At 47.2% G+C, this 22508-nt stretch overlaps 1 protein-coding gene across 1 annotated transcript; it reads left to right on the plus strand.

Moving 5' to 3' along the window:
* The first annotated feature begins 8329 nt into the window (after window positions 1-8329).
* On the plus strand, window positions 8330-21383 carry LOC134154664 (transmembrane protein 209-like). The gene is made up of 15 exons (XM_062601344.1): window positions 8330-8387; window positions 9400-9526; window positions 9643-9701; window positions 10442-10573; window positions 11559-11797; window positions 12209-12417; window positions 12890-13061; window positions 14014-14085; window positions 15222-15318; window positions 16882-17007; window positions 17433-17530; window positions 19531-19645; window positions 19746-19843; window positions 20664-20737; window positions 21329-21383. Exons 1-15 carry the CDS (start codon window positions 8330-8332, stop codon window positions 21381-21383), a joined length of 1731 nt encoding a protein of 576 aa, XP_062457328.1.
* Window positions 21384-22508: the final 1125 nt, after the last annotated feature.

The following is a 22508-nucleotide window of genomic DNA, read 5'->3' on the forward strand; positions in this document are numbered from 1 at the left end:
TGCTTTCAGCCCAAGGTGGGGGTGTGCTTCTGGAAGGACCAAGCGGGTAAAGGCTTTGTGTCTCCTGCGTCTGGCTGAGGAAGCTCCCAGGCCCCAGGCTGCTGGAAGAAGACCCTGTTGGGGCAATCACTGCATTCTTTGCGGTTCTGCATTTACTTGCTGCTGTTCCAGCCTGTGCTAGAAAGACTGTGCTGAAGCACCAGCAGCTCTCGCAACACTGGCCTCAAGCACTTAGTGAGCTGCAGTCTGCAAGCAGAACCTCCATGTACTTGCTGCTGCTCCAGCCTTTGCAAGAGAGGCCTAGGCTGGAGTAACATCTCGTTGGAGTCAGACCCTCTCCTCAGCCAGAGGTCTGTCTGCAGAGAAGGTAGTGCCTGCCCTGGGGCCTGTGGGGCAGAGGCTCTGCGGGCTGGCAGAGGCCATGTGGGGTTTTCTGGGAAGAAAACGTCTGCACTGGAGGGGAAGAGAGCTAAATTCCCTAACTCTCCCTCCCACCGCACTTCTGCTCTACCTTCCTCCCCTTCTCGCACCATGGCTCCACCGCCTGCAGCTTTTCCTGTCAGCACCAAATGCCCTCTCCTGCGTCCATTGCCTGCCTTAGCCAACAGACCCCAGCCCACTTCTGGGGCACTTGTCTGTGCCCCAGAGATCCCTCCCAGCAGCAGGGCACTGCTTCGGGGCACGCACCTCTTGGCAGGTGCCAAGGAGCAGCTCCACAAAGGCTCCTGGGGCCAGCAGAGCTGCTGCTGCTGTGCATGGGCAGAGCAGGGGCAAAAGCACTTTCTGAGCTTCCTCACAGACCTGCTGACCCCTCAGCAGCCTCCCCAGTCTCCAGCTCTTCTCCAGCCTTGGCACCTCCTTTTCCCTTCCCCCCAAAAAACAGCGTGGAACAGAAAGCCAACACTGGGGAAACCTCTTTCCCTGTGGAGTCGTCCCTGCCTTGACTTTCCTCCGGGCAAGCTCCTGGGGCTGAGCAGCAGCTCTGAGCAGCCTTGCCCCACGCAGCCCCCACTCTGGGGCACTGTGATCCTGCCCTTTTGTGGGCTGCTCCTTCCCCCCACGGCTTCTCCCCGCAGCCCTGCAGGCAGTTGCCCAGGCGGGCTGAGTGCTGACCATCGCAGGTGGCAGAGGCATGGCCCTGGGCACCCTGACCTCCCAGGACACTGCTCTCAGGCACAGCCCTGGGCACACCTGGCTGCACGCACACCCTGCTCACACAGCCCTGCCGCCCTCCCCGGCAGAAGGGAGCCGTGCCGCCTGAATGCCTTTTAAACTCTGCCATGAGGACTAGGCCTCTCTTGCTGGCTGGGCAGCCCGGAGCAAGTGCCTGTCAGAGCCTGCTCTTGGCTTCTTTCCGCTGCTGCTTCTGCTTTCAGCTTCCAGACCTTTGGGAAAGTCAATGTAAGTGGTCCTTTTGGAAGAGGAGGGCCTTTTCTCCTAGCGCGTAGGTGAAATAAATGTGGATGCTGCTCATTTGCGGAGAGCAGTGCTGGGTGTCTCAGGGCAATTTTGGAGGCTGAGGAAAAGTCTGCATGCTCTTGTCAAGCCTTGTGAAGAGGGAGGTGTTGGTGTGAGCTTTGCCGCAGGGTGTGCGTTGTTTGCTCAGACCTGTGAGTATGCAGTTAGGCAGGAGGAAAGGCGGAGGATGTCTTTTGTGGCCAGGACAGGATCGAGCTTTGTATGTCAAAGTGAAATCGGAGCCCTGCTGGCAGCAAGGCCAAGGAGCAGAGGCTGTTTGCAGAGTTGTGGATGAATTTTGGGAGCTAGGAGCCCTTTTCTTCCTTTGAAGTCCCCTCTGGCGGCTGGCACCAACAGAGTGTGACTACACCCCACTGGCTGGCATCTCTGTGTGTCACTGAAGCATGACACACACTTGTGCAGAGTTGGTGGATGTGAATGCAAAGGGGAGTCTATGTGTGTGCACATACATGCAGGGCCTGGAAGAGGCAGGAGGGCCCTGTTTCAGGTGAGAGAGAGCCTCTGTGCCTGCTGCCACAGAATCCTTTGCCAACAATGTCTCCAGGCATGTAGAGCTGTGGTGAGCAGCCTAGTAGAGAGGAGTGAGGTGGAAGAGAGGGCTGCAAGGAATGCTGCTGGAGGGGAGGAGTGCCTTGGGTGAATATCTCCCCAAAGCTGTGGTGTTTCCCCTTGGGCAATGCCCTTCCTTTGACTGCCAGCAGCAAGGAGGAAGGAGGGTCATTTCCAGGCAGCAGTCAGGGGTGGCGAGCAGCAGGCTCGAGAGGATGTGCCCTTGGCTCAGGCAGCCCTTAGAGGCAAGGACAGGTTGTTTGGGCTCTTTGAAGAGGATGGGAAGGAGGGACATAAGTGCCTGAAGAGAGAAGGACTGCAAGGGACGGAGCAGTTATTCCCGGTTCCATTTCTGAAGCTTCCAAGAAAGCTTGTCCTTGGGGGCTACACAGCAGTGGCTACTGGAGTGCTCAGGACAGTGGGTAATGGTATGTCCTGGAGCCTGTCCTTGGAGCTGACGCTGCTGCTCTCCTTGGTGCCTGGAGAAAAAGTCTCAACTGTGGGCTCCTCGAGTTTTCTTTTGGGCATGTTGTGCAGTCCTGAGTGTCCTGTGGCACACATCCCCGCGGTGTGTATTTGCAGCATGCTTCCAGGAATTCACTCACATTCTGCGAAGAAGGAATTACTGGGCAGGAGGACGCAAATGCCAGAAGCTCGAGCAGCAGCTGCGTGGCCTGTACATGGCCATCAGAAGTCAACAGAGGTAGGTGCTCCTGATGGAGGTCCTTCTTTTGCCAGCTTGCTTTCTGCCAAAGCATTGTGCTCTGGGCACTGGCTGTAGAAGGGCCCTTCCCATGGGTTCTGCTTAGCCTTGTCGGACTTTCCCTGGGGCTTTGCTTTCAGAAATGCCACTTGTGCACTAGTTTTACAATATATCTGTAACTCCTGCACTCTCCATGAACACACTGCTCTTTCTGGTGGCCATGGAAGCACTGAGCCTTTCTGTAATACGAGATGGAGAGTTTTTGCTCAGCTGTGTGATTATTCAGATGCTTGGTCTGAACAAGAAAGGGATGTTCAGCCTTGCTCAACTGCCTTTCAGAGCAAAAGGGTGCTGACAGGAAGGTTTAGGGAAAGGATGAGCGCAGGGACTGAGAAAAACGTTTCCTCCTGGTAAAACAGATGTATTGCAGCCCCCACTGCTCTCTCTCATCCTCCCTAGCAGGCTGACCGACACATTTCCCTAGAGTTTAGTGAGCTGCCTTCCCCTGGGCTTCCCTCCCTTGAATTCTCTATAGGCAGGAACTGCTCTCTTAACTCAGACTCTCGACTCTTGCCCTCGACAAAAGCCTGCCAGAGCTTTTAGCCATTCTCCCCTATTCCCCCACAGCTGTTGTTGTGTAGAATGGAGGGGCTGCAGAGCAAGAGCAAGGCTTGTTTCTGCAATTCTGAGAGGCAGCTTCTTCTCTGAAGCATGGAAACATGGGCTGCCCTTGTGAGCAGCAAGATCCTTTCCTTGGCAGCATCTCACCTCTCTTTCTCACCTTTGCAGATGAAGGTGATGAGGGAATCAATGTTCACAGCCACTAGAGCGGCTCCTTTTTTGTCCTCTACTCCTCTTCCAAGTATTTTTCCAACGTGAGTACTTTGCCTTGCTTCTTTCCCCCCTGCCTGATGAAGGGAGCAGCCACCCAGCACAGGTTGGTTAGGGCTGCATTGCCAGGGCTGGGGCAGGCTGCTCTGAAAGTGCTTTGGGAGCAAGGCTTCCCAGCGGCTGAGTCCCAGTGACCTGCACGCATGCTCCGCCTTCATATGGGCTCTGTCTGTGGGGAAGGGTTCTTCAGAGCTCTGTGCTGGCTCCCACCTGCTCAGAGCTTTGTGCTTGACTGCCTTGATGCCTTTCTCCTTCTTTGACACTGGGAGCCCAGCAACCATCCATTGCCCATCCCTGAACACAGAGTCTTTGGGGCCATGGAGCAGTGGCTAATGCATGTGGCAGGACAGGGGTAGTGGTATGAGTTGGAGCCTGTCCTGTAGATGACCCTGCTTCTATCCTCACTGCATGGAGAGAAAGTCATGCTGTGGGCGAGCTTAGAGCTCTCTTTCGGGCATGATGTGCAGCCCTGAGTGTTTTATTTGGGGGTAGTCTTCACAGCTGTTGATGTACCTGCAGTCAGTGGAACCCCTGTGCTTCTGCTGCAGCACTGCCTTCTGCTGCAGAAGCAGGTGCCCAGCTTGTGAGGGGGGAGTGGAGATCCTACTCCCCCTGTGCTCATACCACCTCCCCGTGTGTATATTTGCAGTCCATTCCCAGTCTCCTCACAGTGCTCTGCACAGAATGCAGCAGCAGGTGGAAAGAAACCACGTCCAGAAGCTAGGGTATGTGCTACACAGCCTGTGAATGTAGGCCATCAGAACACAGGAGTGGTAAGTGTTCCTGACTGGGGTCCTTCTTGTGCTAGCCTGCATTCTGCAAATGCATTGTCCTGTGGTTGCTGGTTGTACAAGAGCCCTTCCAGTGCCCTTCTTTGAGCCCTGGCTGACTTTGTCCAGGGCTTTGAGTTCAAAGGCAGTGCTCTAGTTTTACAATGCATCTCTCAGTGCTGCACTCTCCATGAACACGCCTGTAGAGCCACTGGGGTCCTCTTTCTGGTGGCAGTGGAATTTCTGGTTCTTTCTGTGATAGAAGATGGGCAGTTTCTGCTTAGCTGCGTGATTATTGAGATGCTTGGTGCAAACAAGAAAGGGATATTCAGCCTTGTTCAGCTTTCCTTTGGGGCAAAAGGATGCTGACAGGAATGTTCAAAACAAGGTTCAAAGGAGAGTGTAAGTAACCTTCCCTTCAAGAAAACCACCATGTTGAAGCCCGCACTTGCTGCTCCTGGAAGTGACAATGCCCTCCACAATTTATTTGGCAGCAGGAGACATCGGAGACTGATCCCATGGGAAAGGCAGGGAACCCTGCTCAGGCTGTGATGTAGCTGGGGAATGTTGTGGAGCCCCTTGCTCTTCTGCAGCTGGGGCTGCAGAGTCCCTGCCTGCAGCAGCCGTTGTCCGGCGGGGGGCCCAGGCCAAGCCAGAGCCAGGGGCCTGGTGATTGCCAAGGTCCTGCAGTCTCCAGATGCTGATGAGAAACATGTGGAGAGCAGCGGAGTGGACTTGGAAGTGGGGCACATTGCACAGTGTGGAGTTGCCTTGCAGGTGCAGGAGGGTGCTGAGAATCTGGCTGAAGAAAAGCCCAGTATTCAAAAGATCGTCCAATACCAGCTGGGAGAAGACAAGCAAGTGACCCTGAAGGTCTACTTCTCCTGCCTAGAGGAAGAGGAGGAAGGACTGGACAGTCAAGAGGGGCCTTGCAAGACAGGGCAGGTATGTGGCAGCTCCAGGAGAAGCCTGGCAGAACTGAGAGGCAGTGAGGCAGCAAGGGGTGCCACTTGTAATCCCGGAGCCACTGTGCTGCCTAGAGCGTGCTGTGACTTTTCCTGACATGGGCTTGATGTGGCTTAAAGCCTGTCACTAAGTCCCTCTCCGCAGCCCCCAGCAAAAGCCCAGCACTGCTGTGGAGCTGAAGGGCTGTTTCTGCAAATGGGAGCAGGGTTGAGGGAGTAGGGGAGGAGAGAAGCAGGAGGGCTCTGAGGCCGAGCGAGAGAGACAAGGTGCAACCCCATTGCCCCATGAGCAAGCCACAGGGCTGGCCTGGGCTCAGCCTTGCCTTCCAGCCAAGGGGGCAGCTGTTGAGTGCTGAGAATGGCCTTCAACAGTGGCACCTGCAAAATCTGAGTAGCTGAGCGCAAAGGGATGCTTCCAGTGTTGGTGTGCCCCTTTGCAAAGCTCTCCTTGACTGCTGAATACTGGACACAGGTACCCCCCAGTCTTGGTTCACAACAGATTAGCAGTGTCCAAACAAGGTCTCAAGTCCCATGACAGTCAATATAGCAAAACCATCAGCGAACACTAGCCTGCACTACTCTGCAGACTTTCTCAGCCTTTCTAGTGGGGCAGAACACAGCCTGTTCATTTCTACCTTCTTCCCAGGGGTTAGAAGAGCTGTGTGCAGAGACACAGCCAAGTAGCAGCAGGAGCAGCAGCAGCAGCACCAGCACTACTTGTGAGCCACGCGAGCACCCAGGAAGTTCTCTGAAGCTGAATTAAACCAACTGCCCCAAGTCGGGTGGCTCTTGGCTGGGTGTGCAGTGAGCTCGTGCGTTTGCAGCATGGGAACTTTGGAGAGGCCTGAAGAGCAGAGCTGAGGATTCAGGGCTTGGGGGCTGCTGCCAGGGCAGCTCTCTGCCGCGGTCATGCTGTAGCTCTTTGGCTGCAGCTGTGGTGGCTGTGGCCTAGGGGTGTGCTGCGTCTTGTTGGTGCCGGGGAGAGGCGTGGAGAGGGCCGTGCCATGGCCAACGCATGTCCTGGGGCCAGGGGGCCTGTGGGGAGAGGAGGAAAAAGCTGCTGTACGCCTCTGAGGGGAGGAAGTGCTTGAGCCTGGGCCCCCCTTGCTGGGGCCCAGTGCTGGCTGCGTGGTGGGAGGGAACTGCCAGCTCTTGTGTGTGTCTTGGGTGCCCTTGAGTGCTGGGCTTTTGCGGGCGTGAGGGGAAGAAGGCGGGTGCCCAGGGCCAGAAGGGGAAGCGGCCACCCCGGAGGCTTGGTGCCAGCAGAGTCCATGGCCACCTGGGCTGTAGCACCCGGGAACTAGTGGAGTTGCAGAGCCGGAGGGCAGGTAGGAAGGAGAGCAGCAGAGCCCAGAGGCTGGCCTTGAGGCGAGCAGGCTTCCCCTTCTGCAGAGACCTGCTAGGGGGACGCCAGGGGAGGCAGCTCAGAAGGGCAAAGGAGCTCAGGAAAGCTGGCAGGCCTTTAAGCTGCTGAAAGAGAGCCTCCTCCAAGTGCCACTCTGCTCCACCTTGACACTCCAGCAAGCCCAAGTCAGGGCAAAGCCTGCGGCCCCTCACTAGCAATGGCGATTCTGGAGGACCAGGCTTCATCGTTCCATCTGGTGCGTGCGCATCTGCAAATGCAGGAGCTTTGCTTGAGAGCCTGCTCAGGGAGACTTTCATCAGCACTACATGAGGATTGAGTCCCCTTCTCTCTGCAGACTGACAAGCCTCGGTAAGGATCCGCACCTCAGACCAGCTTCTAGCCTCTTTGTCCTCCAGGCATTTTCCATTCCCCCCACAGCAGGAGCTGCGAGAGAAAGCGTCCATCACAGAATCATCGAAGGGTGGAGGTTGGAAGGGGCCTCTGGAGATCATCTCGTCCAACCCCCCCTGCTCAAGCAGGGTCACCTACAGCACACTGCACAGAGTGGCCAAGCGTTAGACACTGTGTTTATCGATAACTGTGCAGTCTAGGCTTGTAGTTAATCTCCTTTTTTAGGCTTTCTTACTTTCAGGTTGGTGCTTGGGATCTGAGGCAAAGGCAGGAAGGGTTTTGGAGCAGCTGAGGTTGTCCGCTGGCCCGCGCTCACAGAGCGGTCTGCTGTAACTCGTTGTGCTCCCTTTCAGCGGCCAGCGGTGCTTTTATTCCTCCCTGCTCCTCGTGGTGAGGTTTGCAGGCAGGAGCAACACGTTTGGCCAGGCTCTGGCGTGGGGCAGCCGCGGGGTGTGCCCGCACGCGGCCGTAGTGGGAGCCGAGCAGGGGAAGGGTACGGCCGGGTGTGGGCACGGCCGGTGGCAGCCAAGCCGGTCAGCAGGGTGCGGGGGGCGTCGCGGCCGCCGCGCTGGGGCCGCCATGGCACCTGGCGCCGCTTGCGGCCGGGTCGGGCGGGCGCCATTGGCCGGGGCGTCCGGGGCGGCTGCGCGAGCGTCCCCCTGGCAATGGCGTCCCCCTGGCAACGGCGTCCCCGCCCCCGCGGAACTGCCTCCAGTGACGTCACGGGTCCGCGCGACCAATCGTTGGAGGCGGCTGCGGTGAGGGCGGCTGCGGTGGGGGCGCCCTCGGGGGCGGAGCCAGGGCCTGGGGCGGGGCCTGGGCGCCCTCGGGGGCGGAGCGGAGCGGAGCGGCGGTGTCGCCGCCCTCCCGGGGCGCCTGCTCGTTGCGGGGCCGAGTCTGCTTGTGGTCGGCGGGGTTTGGCTGCGGGGGAGCCGGGGCGTGCGCGCTCAGGGCCTGTCAGCGAGGCCTGGGAGCGCGGCGGGCCGCTGGCAGGTGACAAGTGTCCGTGCGTGTCGTGGTGTGTGCCAGAGTGGGGGGGGTGTGGGGAAGGGTCTAGGGTGGTGGAGGTGGGAGAGGGCTGTGCGTGTGAAATCCTGTCATTTCAGTCAAACCGCGTGTTCTCTGAGGTAACTCTTGTATGTTTGTGTTCAGCGACGAAGTAGCTGAGAGGTTTTGAAGCCTGTGGCCGGGGGAGGCGTGGCAGTTTCCTGCGCTGATGGGAGGAGCAGGGAAAGTGGCCAGTGTTACTGCTGTTGTGTGCGGCATTTTGTGGCGTAAAGGCGGGGGGGTGTGCGGAGGGTCTGGAGACGGACACGGGCGGGGGTTTTCAGTAGGAAAGCGGCCGGGCTGTGCACGGGCGAACGTTGTTTTTCAAAAGCGGAGTCGTCTCCCCCGCCCCCCTCCCCCCCCCGCCGTTAACGGCATCTCCCCGGCAACGGCGTTCCCCCCCGCCCCGCCTCCCCCCGCAGAACTGATTCCGGTGACGTCACGTCCGCGCGACCAATCGTTGGAGGCGGCTGCGGTGGGGGCGGCGGGCGGGGCCTGGGCCTGGGCCTGGGCCGCGGCGCCCTCGGGGGCGGAGCGGAGCGGAGCGGCGGTGTCGCTGCCGACTCAGGGCCTGGCAGCGAGGCCTGGGAGTGCGGCGGGCTGCCGGCGGGTGACAAGCGCGCCCGCGTGTGTGTGTGTGTGTGTGTGGCGTGGTGTGTGCTAGAGTGATGAGAGGAGTAGAATATGTAGGAAGCGTTATTTCTGTTACATAGGGCATTTTGTGGTGTAAAGGGGGGAGGGTGTGGGGAGGGTACAGAGCTGTCCTGAGCTGACAGAAGGAGATAGGTGGGTGTTTTCAGTAGGAAAACTGCCAGGTTGTGCAAGATGTTTTCTTGGTCTGTTTTCCTTGCTTGGAGAAGGCAGTGTTGCTTCAGCATTCCGAAAAATGCTATTTCTCAAAAACGCTGTTGGAATCTGGCTCTCTTTTCTGTCCTCTGTACCTCAGTGGAGAAAATGGAAACTGTTTCACTGTGAAGAGGTGACAGTGCTTATGCAGTTTATAAGAGGAATATTGTTTTGGGTTTTTTGTTTTTGTTTTTTGTTTTTTGTTTTTAAACCACTGAAGCTCATTCTTAACACTACACACGATTTGGTACCTCAATGTGAAGTCCTTTTATGTAATTTCTTTTTGCTTTTTTACTTTTTTAAAGGTCTTGTACAGAGTGAGAATCTAACTGTATATAAATTTTCAATCTTTAACTTTCTTTGTGTGCTTCCTGTTGCAGACAATGGCGGCAGAACAGATTTCTGCAGCTTCGCTCCTTGACAGGACTGTGAAGATTAGGAGGGAGGCTGAAGAGCGGAAAGTGGTCTGGGCCTGGGGCCTCCTTAATATGTCTGTTGGGGGGATGATATATACTGACATGTATGTTGATTGTTATATCTGACTCAACTAAGTAAAGCATTCTACTTTGTATATGCTTAAATATTTCATAGGACCCAGTTACTGTTAAATTGATCGCTTCTTCCTTTTCTTTTTAGGACTGGAAAACTTATAAGTTCCTATTACAACATCGCATTTTGGCCGCTCTGGTATATTGGTGAGTTGTCACAGCATGTGAATTAGTTTTAGGGAGGAGGGAAGGTTTCAGCCTTCATTCTTCTTGCTGGGGAAAGCATTTTTAAGGTTTGGGGTTTTTCGTTGTTGTTGTTGTTTTTTAATAACCAAGCTTCATTTTGTTTTCCTTTATCCCTTTTGGTGCTGTTGGAATTTCATCATTTTAGTGACAAGTAAGAAAGAGTGTGAAGAACAGGTTTCCTACCTTAAATGTGTTTAATGTGTGCAATAAGGCTTTGGGGAATAGTTGAAATAGTAGCGCTGTGTTGTATTGTAGGGCTGCAGGACATTTCCAAATAATCAAATTTGGTTTCAAATGAGTAGGCTCAAAAGTAATTGTATCTAATACTATTAGCGGATGAAAAGGAAGAAGAGTGAGAGCAATGTCAGGTAACGAGTGACAGAAGGTTTGGCAGAAGACACTTGATAAATAGCATGAAACTTCATTGCAGTGCTTTGTATCCTGTCTGGAAAATACCTTTCGCTTTTACAAATACATATTGTAGCAACAGAAATGAATTTCAATATAGAAAGGAAATTTATCTCTAATGGTTCTTGCATGAAAAGGAGAAGTTGTCTTACGTCCGTGCTCAGACTGGCAGTTATTGGTAGCCCTAACAATAAACTATTCTTGATTTGTGTATAAACTTGTTTTCTCAGATCATTTACTGTCACTCCTGTTTATGGTGCCTAGCATGATAAAAACCTTTGTGTTTGTTCTAGAGCTTGCGCTTGTATCCCTGTTCAGTCTGAATGCCTTATTTGATTTTTGGATGTACTTCAAGTACACAATGGCACCAACTACCTTGGTCATGACTCGTAGACAGCAGATCCTTCTAGGGATGCAGAATGCAGGTAGGTGTTATAAATTATAAATACTTTTTTTAAAGATGATATCTTTCTCAAGCCCATGAATCTTTAGTGAAGTGAGTTCTCAGTTACGTCATCTGACAAGAGCAGTAAGATGAACTAACTGCAGCCTATAAAAATTCAAAATAAAAGTGATAAATTGATGAGCAATTAAGGGGAGAAGTGGAGAGGAAACAACCAATACAAAAGGAGAAAAGGAGAGTGGGCTGTTAAAGGGCAGTGAGAGAGACTTAAACTTTATGAAGCTGGACAAGGAATTTGTAACCTATAAATGGGATTGAGAACAAGGCAGAGTGTATAGGTTTGTATTTAAATTTGGTATCCTACTATCATCATACTGACTGGAGAGCGCCAAATTAGAAAGAGAAAAGAGACCTTAGTGTGCAGTCTGAAAATGACAGGCTAGAGAGCAGTTGCTCTGAAAAGTTCTGAACGTCTAAGTGATGTTGTCAAATATAGAAAAACTTGGCAGAGTTTGAAAATACAGCAAAAGCAAGGTGCTAGTACAATGTGTTACATACTACTAGGCTGCCTCCAGAGAAAGAGCGGCAGATACGGGAGTAGGGTTATATCACCGCAGCTGAGGAGTGTAATATCTGGGTTTGCACAGGTAAATGAGACATTAGATGTGCTAAAGACACATGAAGCAGGCAGGTAGAGTAGCTGACCAAATAAGTTAAATAATTGCCTCGGGCTATGCAAAGGTGCTTGGTAGAATTTAACTGAAATTTTAAATTGTAGAATTTGTATTGAATTATGATCACGTGTCCCAGTTTTCTGATTTTTATGTCTTTGGGGTTGACTGCTGAATCCTGTAGGGGTCAGACTAGAATAGTCTTTTTAGTGTCCTAGAATTTCCTTAAGGGAAGAGAGTTGTGTATGTGTGTTTTGCTGTGTATTTAAAGTGAGGAGGAGAGTTCTGGGCTGCTGCATGTACAGTGCTGATTGTGGTTTTTTTTGCTTATTGCAGCGGTACAAATAATTCCAGCACATGAGCTGGCAGCGAAGAAAGTCCCTTCTTCTACGCCTTCTCCTAGAGTCCAGGGTCAAACTGTGCTGAGTTACAGCCCATCCCGGCCCTTCAGGGCCAGTCCAAAGTTTACTTCTGGTTGTATCTCAGGGTACAGCCCTCAGCGGCAGGCTCTGTCAAGCAACAGCGCTTCTTATAGCAGTGCTTTAACCTATTCACCAAGCAGCAGCTACAGTAAGGTAATGACCAAGGTGGCTTCAAGGGGAACGGTTTGGCTTTGCTTATCGTGTCCTTGTGTTGTGCTGTAAGCCATTGGAGGTGTGCGGCCGGCAGTGGAGGGTCCTGTGTGTGTGTTCGCTTTGTTTGCAAAGCAGATGAAATTTGTCTTGTCAGTATTCATCCTCTTTCCCTGGTGTTAATTTATTTGTTTTAGAGTAGCTAGCTTGTTTCAGAGCACAGCAAAAATAAGAAACTAGAATGTAACTACAAAATAGCAAAAACCTTCCCCCAAACGAGAGCATATTTTATAGCAGCAATCAGCAGAGTAATCAATTCTTATGTTGAGTCGATCTATTCATTTAGTTTATAAAGTCAAAATGGAACTCTCACTTTCCTCATGTGACACAACTGTTTGCTTTTGTTTCCCAAAGCTTTCCAGCTTCAGCTCTTCTCCTACTGGTTCACCATATGCCTCAAGTGTTGGGCCAGTGGAAAGCACCGGGCTAAGGTCTCGTTGCCACTTTTCACCAATGCGGTATAATTCCCGTATGAGTCAAGATGATGAAATCACAGACCGCAAGTCACTGCAAAAGTACCTTCGAAGCGAAGAAGAGAAACAGCGTAGACTTCAATTGGGTACGTAAATAACTTCATGTAGCCTGAAAAGCTTGGCAAGGAGGGGATGTTGGTTTTATTGATGAGGAGTGGATGAGAAAAGTTGGAAAAGATTCCTGCACAGAAAGAGAGCTGCTGAAGTACTAGTCTATATTATAGATATACTAATAATCTCTGTAGCATTTGTTGTGTATAGTGGACTACAATGAGTTGAAGGGCTTTATCACCTCGATGAGAGGGATATTTTGTGGAGAAGGCAGTTGAGCTAAAGGTGGTGAATTACCTGCAGGCAGTTTTTGTCTGGGATAGGGACAGTGCCTTATTAATATAAAGATGAAATCAGTGTTTATGCAGACAGATTTTGGTGTATGTATTTATGATAATTCATGAGCACATCTCTCCTGTCAAAGCCTTAATATAGTGACCTATTGCCTGCAGTGTTGCTTCTGTGATTACTTGGTGATAATTTTATGGCTGTTCAATGTCATTTCAGCAAGTTCATGTTCCAGCTCTCCTTCCAGCAGCCCAACCTTTTGGAACTACAGCCGTTCCTTAGTAGAGCAAGCACAGGTGCTGAGAAAGTACCAGTATCAGGTGGCTTACATGCCCCAAGCTCCATCAGCACACAAGGACGAAGCTCGTCTGAGCTCTCCACTGACTGCAGAAGAAGTAAGCTCAGCACCAAAGGAGCCAAGAGAGAAAAACAGGGCTCTAAAATATGTGGCTCCATCCAAATGTGAACTCCGTCAACGGTGCTAGAAAGGGAGAAATCCTATAGCATTTAACCATCTTCATACAGCTTGTAAGACTTTTTGCCACAAGGGGTATACATTTCAAATTCCGGACTGTAAAATTTTACAATTGTAAAATTGTAAAATGATTTCTTCCTTGGTGAACAAGGTACCTGTGTTTAGGTGGAAAAGTGACTCCTGAGAGAATTTCAGGTTTCATGCTTTGTGGTCTTTGTAATTAACTAATACTCACCGTGTAGGCCACGGTGGAAAGCTGGAAACTTCTGTTGGTTTGGCCAACTCTTCAGAATTATTTTATCTGAAGTTGTTTAATATTACTGTGTGTCTGAGAACAGACAGACTTCGAGTTCAACTCAAGAATGGTGGTTGCGGAACTTTTTTTTACCATTTTGTACTCTGGATAAAATAAACTTGTGACATAAAAAATGACTGGAAACTGACCTGTACCTAATGTAGTGAAATAGTTGAAGGTGTGTAAAATTGTTCTCCTTTACACTTGTGTCTGGAATAAGTCTGATTCAAAAGAATGTCATTAACGTAGCTTTTAATTAAATTTGATCTGTTTTCTTTATGTCGTACATTAACTTAGTCTACCCTGCAACTTGGACCAATTTTATCCTAACAGAGCAGGGAACGCAAAACTGTGCGTTTGGACTCACGGGAGATTTAGTGTACTGTGAAAAGAGAGTAGGAGAGTAGTATGGTAAGCTGCTGTAGAATTCACATGATACAGACATTAGATGAGAGTTCTGGAACAAATGCAATTTGAATTATGTGGTGTGGCTGCGGTCAGAAAACGTCGTAGGCCCTAAAAACTCTTTAGTATTCTGTTAGGTTGCTGTATGTAGGTAATAATGTTCTTTCCATAGGTTTGGGCAAGGGTGATTGTGAATCGACGACAGCTTGATTACCTGGATTCCTGGACCGCTAGGTTCAGAAGTGTAAGTCCGGTCCCTATGAACTGCCTGTTCTTGCTGTTAGAATAGGTACAGCAGAATGAAAAAGTACCTCAGTGCTCCATGTATACCTAAGGAAGTGAAAAGAATTACATATTTGAGTCTATTTGAGGATTAGGGTGGGCTTGGACATGGAGACTAGAACAGCATGCTTGTAACAAAGAAGTATTAGGACACATTTTCAACCTGAACTTTTGCACTTGCTGACCTAGGTGTTTTCTGTTCTGAAAACTTTACAGCTGTAAAGTTCACCCACCTTTGAATGAAGACACGTGCATCTTAACACACAGTGGATGTGAAAAGACTTGTTTTTTCTTTCTACAACCCAATTTTCTGAATTTTTTCTGTTTTTTTTCTCCTGTATTTCAAACTCCTTCTGGACTCAAATAAAGCATGGGAAATGCCAGCCCGTTGACTTTTTCCAACAGCCTTGAGGAGTGTAATAAAAAAACAAAAAGAAAATTTTGGTCTTAGGCAATTGCTTTAGCAGAGGAAATACAATCACATACTATGACAAAATAATTTGTAAGCCTAACTTTGAATTACCCCTTCAGTCAGCAACTATCACGTATGTAGTTCTTCTAAGTAGTGGGACGAGTGAAATGTAAAAGATTTCTATGAGATGTGGGGTTATGACTGTTCTGTACCAGATTCCTAAGCATCTGTTCATAAACCTACAGGCAGCTTGGCTTCAGTTCCCAAATCGTGTCACATACAAGTGTCACATATTGTGTTTATCAGGCCCTTCATTTCCTGAAAGGGTTTTGAGAGGGAGTGGACCCATGAAAGTTTAAATTACCACTATGAGTGACGTGCAGTGCCTCAGAATACCCCTTTTCTCATTGTTCAGGAAAGCTTTATCAGTATCACTGCTTTCTGGAGATTTGTTTTCCCAAGTCCTCTATAGTGAATTTTTGGCATTTTAGAGGGTCTTTCTAGAGCCAATCACCCCTATCTAAATTGATGCTCTTAATTACTTTTCCTCCTTGGTTGACTTCAAAGTTCCTGTTGTTAAACTCCTTTGTGATTGTAACAGTGATGCTGACTAGAGAGTAAACTAACATTTTTGTCACATTCTTGTTGCTTCTAAGCTTTTTAATTTTTGCATTTCTCTTTCCTAGTGGATTAATGAGACTATTTTAGTGCCACTTGTACAAGAGATTGAGTCTGTGAGCAGTCAGCTGAGAAGAACGGGGTACCCAGAAATGCAGGTTGGAGGTATGATGATAGAGTAACTGGGGGGTTCGCTGTGGTGGTTGGTAGCAGGCCACCCCATAGCAGGGCACTGCATAGGTAGTATAGAAAACAAGTCTGCTAAGAATTACAGTTCCGTTTCCTGTTTGTATTGGTGTGATCTTTGCTTCATGTAATGCATTTTACTAAACTGGAAGGATTCTTCATAAGATTTCTGGAAATACTGATAAAGGCATGCTGATGCTGCAATAGCATAAAATTCTTAAGCCTCTTGTTTCCTCTGAATTCATTCCTGGAGAGTTAAAGGCTCAGATTAACATCCTTGTATCTTAAACTGTCAGAAAACTATCACACGTTGCAAGGATGGTTGCCTGTCAGCCCTCTCTGTCTACGTTAGTATGTGTCTTTCCAAACTTCCTTAAAATCAGCTACTTCCTGAAAAACCTATTGCTGTTACTTCCTTAAATTGTTACCTGCTATCTTGTCTGAAAGCAAACAGGCCACAAAAAGTTTTATGAAAACTTAGATGTGATACATTGTATCCAAATATTGTTTAAGAACTGAGAAGTCATCTTATGACTGTGATAATAATAAATCTATAGACCTAGGAAGTATTTATTTATTTATTTATTTTAACTTAAATTAATTCTGTTATCACAGGCGATTAATCGTTTGCATTTAAGATCTAAGATCATTTTAAGGTTAAGATACATTAAAGTTTATTTATTTATTTATTTTAACTTAGAATAGTTCTGTTATCAGAGATAGGCTATTAATCGTTTGCATTTAAGATCTAAGATCATTTTAAGATTAAGATACATTAAAGATTATTTAAGTACTAGGTGTAGCACTAAGTGGGGTTGGGGAGGATAATCTCAGGTGGATTTTGGAGAGCTATGGGCATTAGAAGAAAAGATCTTTTGGTTGGGGCAGTTGATTTTTGCTGTTTTGGGGTCCCCCCCCGTCCTTTTTAAGCATTTTGATGAGCTAGAATTCTAGCTAAAATTTCATAGTGCAACTCTGAAGGAACTCCTTCTGTTGCCCTATCACATGCATATCCCCCTCAATCAAGTGCAGGATTTGATAGGCTTCATTTAAACAAAGCCTACTTTTTTTTGGCCTGTTTGTAGTCTGTCCTCAAGATCTGCATCTGTTGTGGTGCCTGTGAAAAACTGATCACTTACTGACCTCATCTCCACCTTGCTGCCCTCCTACTGCTCTGTAAAATGGATGTTACTTCTTCCCTTTTTCACACTATAGGTTTCTGTTTTCTTTTGGAATGCAAGCCCTTCAGATAAGGAACTGTCGTCTTTTGCGACCGCACAGTGCTGCATAACGTTTATGTTGTGTGGTTTAAGGGAGACAGCTAGTACTTCACTGGGATTGGAAACAAACATTTGGAGTATTGGATAAGCTGTTAACTTTGTATAAATCTTAGTAAATTATCTTAGTAAGTTACCTTAGTAAATAGTGAGACAAAAAAGCCAGTTCCTCCTTGTAACATTGCATTTGTTAACGTCTTGTAAGGGAGAATGTTCAAATTTCTGTCGTGGATGCAGATGTCATGCTGGCTCTTGTCGCATGCAGAAGCCAGCGTCAGCAATCTGAAACAAGCAGCGCTTGTTAAAGCTCCAGTCATGCCAACTCTGTACGCTATAATGCAGTATTTGGATATTGCAGCGAACCAAGAGTATTTGGTTGAAAGGGTCAAAGGTATGTGGTCAACCATACTGACTTTAAAACGTTTCCGTTAGCTGGGTCAAGCGTCGGCGGTGTCAGATACCCCGTCAATTAAGAGGTTTGAACTACAGTCACAGCAGGGAGAAGAGCTGCTTTTCAAGTAGCAGAGGTAGTTTTTGCAACTTCCTCTTTTCATACCAATGTAATGATGTGGGACTTGGCATGGAAGTTTTTATTTCTTCTCTCAGTTTGGGGTGTGAAGTGTCCTATTTAATCCCTTCATTAATTACCAATAAAAAATACCTTGTAAACTCCACTCCCCTAACTTTATATATTCCTTAGTTTAATTTTTCCTATTTTGTGCACTGAAAATACATGCAGTGTTCTTGAAGCTAGTGTCAAATATGTCCTTCTTGCACCTTCAACCTCCAGTAGCTGAATAAATTTTGTTTTTTCAGAGCTTTCTCAGGGAGGATACATGAGCTCATTCCGATGGAACAGAGGAGGAGATTTCAAGGGCCGTAAGTGGGATGCTGACTTGCCCACTGACTGTGCTGTAAGTTTTCAAAGAAGGCTTAATATAACTTCCTAAAGTGTGTCTTTCAGGGTAGATTTTTGTGTGTGGTAGCAATTAAGTCTTTTGAGGAACATGGTCAAAATCCTGTTTGCCTCCCTATCCTGATAATCCCATTGTAGTCAGTGAAATTATGCAAGGAATAATGCCAATGGGATTGGACATTGTGCAGATCACAAAAATGCGATTTCATGTCTTAGTCTTAAGCCGGCCTCTTATTTAGACTCATCTGAGATGTCAGTCAGGTAACTGTTTTGGGAGCAACCTGACAGAAGGTTGCGGATTTGTTAGAGCAATATTCTACCTTATTAAAAAAAAAACAAAAAGAAAAAAAAAAAGAAAAGAAAAAAGTCTGCTTTAACAAAACCTCATAATTTCTCATGCAAGATGAACCTTAAAATTTTCCTTTGCTGTAATGGTTAGAAGAACAAACGGATTAAGTGGCGTGTCTTCATGTTTATTTAATTCAGTAATTTCTTGAGAAATCCACAGGCATTACATTATCTTACTTGAGAACAGACTTGTAGTCATGCTTAGCCAATTAATGCAAAAGGTCAGGAGAAAGCACTTCAGTGAATACAGTGACTTGAAAATTCAACTGAAATAGTTAAAAGAAAGGCCACAAGATAATCCAGGGAGTGGAGAACAAGCTTCATGTGTGACTCTTCAGTTGAACTCTGTATTTGAAAGGAGAGTTCAGGTGATTTGATTCCCTCTGTAGATGTTCAGTTACTGGGGAGAAGCAGAAAGAAGATTCATATGCAAGTTTTACAACCTTGCTGACAAAGATGCAACAAGATTGAATTGCTGGAAGCTAAAGTTGAGCAAAATCTGTCTTGAAATAAGATTTGATTTTCTAGTTGTGAAGATGACTAAATATTTGGGACTGACAAGCTGGGAAGCAGCTCTAGCTATCTTGGTAGACAGCAAGCTGAGCAGTTTGAAAGTATTAAAGACCGTAACACAGACCATCACACCCTGAATTCATTGTCTTTTAATGAAACCAGCTAAGAGAGATAGTACTGCACAATGTACTAAACTTGTAAAGATTCTGGGAAAGAAGTTCTGATATAACAGATGAAATTAATATTGAACACTTGTCTCGAAGCTTTGGCATTAACTTAAGACAATAAGTGCCAAATGAAGAGTTTTTAACGGTAATGTTAGTCTCATTGCGTGCAACTTAAAGCAATAATTTCCGCTAGACCTCTTGAGGCTTTGGGCATTTAGCCCATAGAAATTCTTCTGTCTGCCAAGCAAATCCTATGTTGAACACAGGAGGTATCATACTACAGAGTAATTTGGTCACGCTGCACCCAAAGAATGTTGAGAAGTCTACTGTAAGAGTTAAAACACAACATGCAGTACTGCGATTTTCTCGCTGTTAGCTAAGAAGATACTTGTTCTAGGACTTTCTTCCAAAATGTTGAGAGCTGGTAAGATTCATGAGCAGTCCAAGTTTGTCCATTGATTTTGTTTTGCCATTTTTTGACAAGAGAGGAGCAACTTGCTGGGTAAGTGTAGTGTTTGGAAAAGTTGTCATTAGATCGGATCGGCCTCTCTAAGCCAAATCTTTGCAGCTAGCGTAGAAACCATCATGAAATCAGGTATCTTGTAGTTTGTCCTATACATGCTATTCAGATCTGTGACTTTGCAAATTCTGTGAGATGTGAAGATAGTTACTTGTATGTCAGGAGTTCAGTTCACATGCAGCACCTTTTTAACGTGTTGTGACTGAAAGGGTTTCATTTACAGGAAGAATAAACTTGTCTTGACATCTGTGGCGTGCCCTGGACCATTGAATTCAGTGCTCTAAGTGTTAAGCTACCTTGGGCTTCTAAACATGGTGGGATTAATTAAGTCCATGATGCAGCAACAGACTCTCAAATACCCTAACTAATGTCTGAGATTATGGAAAGAAAGCTGCTGTCCTGTCAGTCTTCTTAATGATACTAAAATGAGATTTGTTTTTGTTTGCACAGATCCTTATGCACATATTCTGCACTTACCTCGATGCCAGACTGCCCCCTAGCCCCAAATACCCCGATGGCAAAACCTTCACTGCCCAACACTTTGTTCAAACACCAGATAAACCAGGTATTGGCATTCTTGGACTGCTTGTTTAGCTGCTGTTTCCTGCTTGGATCCCATCAGCGCTCTTAAAATCCCTATCTTATTTTAAAACTTTAATTCACAGACATTACAAATGAAAATGTATTTTGCATCTACCAAAGCAACATCAATCCACCCCACTATGAGCTGATCTACCACCGCCAGGTCTACAATCTGCCCGAGGTATGATCGCGTTAGTTTTTTCTGCTGTCAGGAAACCTTGAGCAGACCTGATCTGTTTCTTTTTCATTCTTCCTTTTCCTTTGGAACTAGCCACATCCATTGAATATGTAGGCTGGCTCAGTGCAGAAAGCAAATGTTACCACGATCTTTGGCCATCGTGTGGTATTTAGTCTGCTGCTGAATGATAGCTTCAGTGCCTAACTTAGGTACATCAGTGCCCAGGCAGCAGCTTCCTCTTGTTGTTTATTTTCTGATGATTTATTCTAAAATCCTAATTTATGTAAGCTCTGAGGTGTGTTGCTATTCCTCAGTGCCAACGAGACTGATGCTTGTCTGTACGAGCTTTTGGAGGGAAACATCTAATCTCAATATCAAAATACTAGACTTTTCCTGTACATCTTGATTTTATGATTGAGCCCCGATTGTGACTTGATTTTCTGATTTCAGAAAAGCTCTTTTAAAAAGCATTTAAAAATATTTGAGGGTGATAATCCATCTAGAAAACAAGCTTGGTCTTTTTCTGGTGTTTGCCTAATTGAAAGATAAGAATTGAGGCAAAACCCCAGCAGTCTAAGCTGTAATACCATTTCGCGAGGTCTCTGTTATAGTTTTTTCTCATCTCTGATGATATAACAGGCCGACAGGGTGCACACTGCAGTATATGTATCTTGCAAAACATTTTGAAGGAAAAATTGTGCTGCTCCACCTAAGATCAGGACAGGGGATGACAGTTGTTTTAAATAAGACATTCTAAGATATTAGTGTGGTTGTTTGCATGTGATTTCATTTCCAAGTTTTTTTCTCTTCCCGTGGTATTCAGGGCAGAAACAACATGTTCCATACATTGCTTATGTTTCTGTACATCATAAAGACAAAAGAATCTGGGATGCTTGGGTAAGTGTCAAACGTTCCGTATCATTGCGCTGCGCACGAGATCTGAGCAGGAGCTTTCTGTTTTGAAATACCGTAACTGAAGTTGCTATCATAGGACGATACTGATGGAATTAAAATGCTCTTCTCATTTTAAGTAATGGCAGCCTTTTTACAAAATCATGTCAGTTTTGTGTGCATGAGCGTGCAGGAAATGTTTTGTGCTTTTCTTTGGTCTTGTGCTGGCTGAAAAATCCTGTGGAGTCCATGCTGCGGAACAGTGGCCTTGGCCAGACAACCAGGTTGCTACCTTCTTGCTAGAAGTACTGTGCTATTTATAAACAGGAGACAGACACTGCCATAGTGCTGTAATCTCTTGTTTTTGGCATAACAAGAGGAGTTTCGAGTGCACAGTGAAAGCTGCACTGACATAAAAGCAATGTCCGGACTTTTTTGTTCTGAAAGAGCTGTCTTTAATTCGAGGTGAAACACGATACCTACATAAATGTTAAAATGCTGATGTGCGGGATTGGCAGTTTTTCTTGTAATGAAGATTTGTTTTAAATAGGAGCTTTAACTTACTTGTGTCTTATCGTTATAATGCTGTTTTTGCAGGCGAGTGAATTTTGGTGCATCAGGAGTCAACGTTCTAGGGGTGTTTGGAGAGTAACATCTCTAGCAGGACTGCAGCTCAGAAGAACGATCCTGCTTCTCCGACAAGACGAACTGAGCAGCATCGTTTCACTTGTTGCCTTGAATATGGACTATGAAATGGGATAATTTAAACTCTGCTTTATGGACAGAGGGGAAATGTTTGTAATTTCTGTACAGTTTTGGGGAGGATACTCTGTAAAACGTTGTATTGTTTTTTACTGATGAAATGTATCTAAACAGGAACTCCAGGCAGGTCTTTTCTATTTGGCTCCTCACCTTAACAAATCGTATTTAAACCCCCCTTGCTATTTCTGTTGCATTTACTCTTCAAGCACTCTAAAGAGCTTAACTGCCCGCAGGGCTCAGCAATGAACCCGCGCTTGCCGCGTTTGAGGGTGGAATGCAGCAGCGCAGCTGGGACGTGTCTCCCGCAGTTGTACCCAGCCGCTCGCTGGCGAGCAGTCCCTTGAAAAGACAGTTACTGCAACGCGGCCAACTGCCGGATTCACAAGATCCAAGAGATTCCAGACGGGCATAACAGGCGCCAAGTTAGCGCTTACACTGATTTTTGGTTAATTTAATTACATGCGATCTGAAAGGACATTGTCTTTTATCCCTGCTCATTGGAATAATTGGATTTTGTGACCTCTCTGGATGCTTCAGGTGTCTCCACCGCAGATATAAGGGAAAGAGAAAAATTTTTGACTTGCTGGTTTCAGTAGGTATTTTTAAAATAGATTTAAAACAAAACAAAATAACCATACCATTCAAATGTGACCATCTTACGAGACAGAAGATGTTGTGGGTGATTGAGTACGACTAGAACGTTACCCTGCCTTTGCTTTTTAATTTTTTAAAAATTCTTTTATTTCTCACATTAGCTTTTCTGCTAGCAGCTCCTTACTTTTAGGGCCTTGCAGACTGGCCTGTGGCTTCAGCATCCCTGCATGAAACCAGAGTGGATACACCTGCGTGGGCTCATCCCAGGAACTTCGGGGAACATCCCGAAGTTCCTGCTGCCTCGCCAGAGCGTGCCCAGAAATGGCTTTTTTCTCTTTTTTTCTCCTGGGGGCGAGCGGCCGCCGCCTGGCCAGAGCCTCTGGCTTCTCCGGAACGAGTCAAGCTCTGGGGCCGCCGGCCA

This window comes from Rhea pennata, unplaced genomic scaffold (assembly GCF_028389875.1).
Source record: "Rhea pennata isolate bPtePen1 unplaced genomic scaffold, bPtePen1.pri scaffold_33, whole genome shotgun sequence".
Lineage (NCBI taxonomy): Eukaryota > Metazoa > Chordata > Aves > Rheiformes > Rheidae > Rhea > Rhea pennata.

Coding starts and splice junctions, on each gene's coding strand:
- LOC134154664 (XM_062601344.1), top strand. CDS start 8,330: ATGGGAGGAGCAGGGAAAGTGGCCAGTGTTACTGCTGTTGTGTGCGGC. Junction 13,062..14,013: donor CTCCACTGACTGCAGAAGAA/GTAAGCTCAGCA, acceptor TTCTTTCCATAG/GTTTGGGCAAGGGTGATTGT. Junction 14,086..15,221: donor GGACCGCTAGGTTCAGAAGT/GTAAGTCCGGTC, acceptor TCTCTTTCCTAG/TGGATTAATGAGACTATTTT.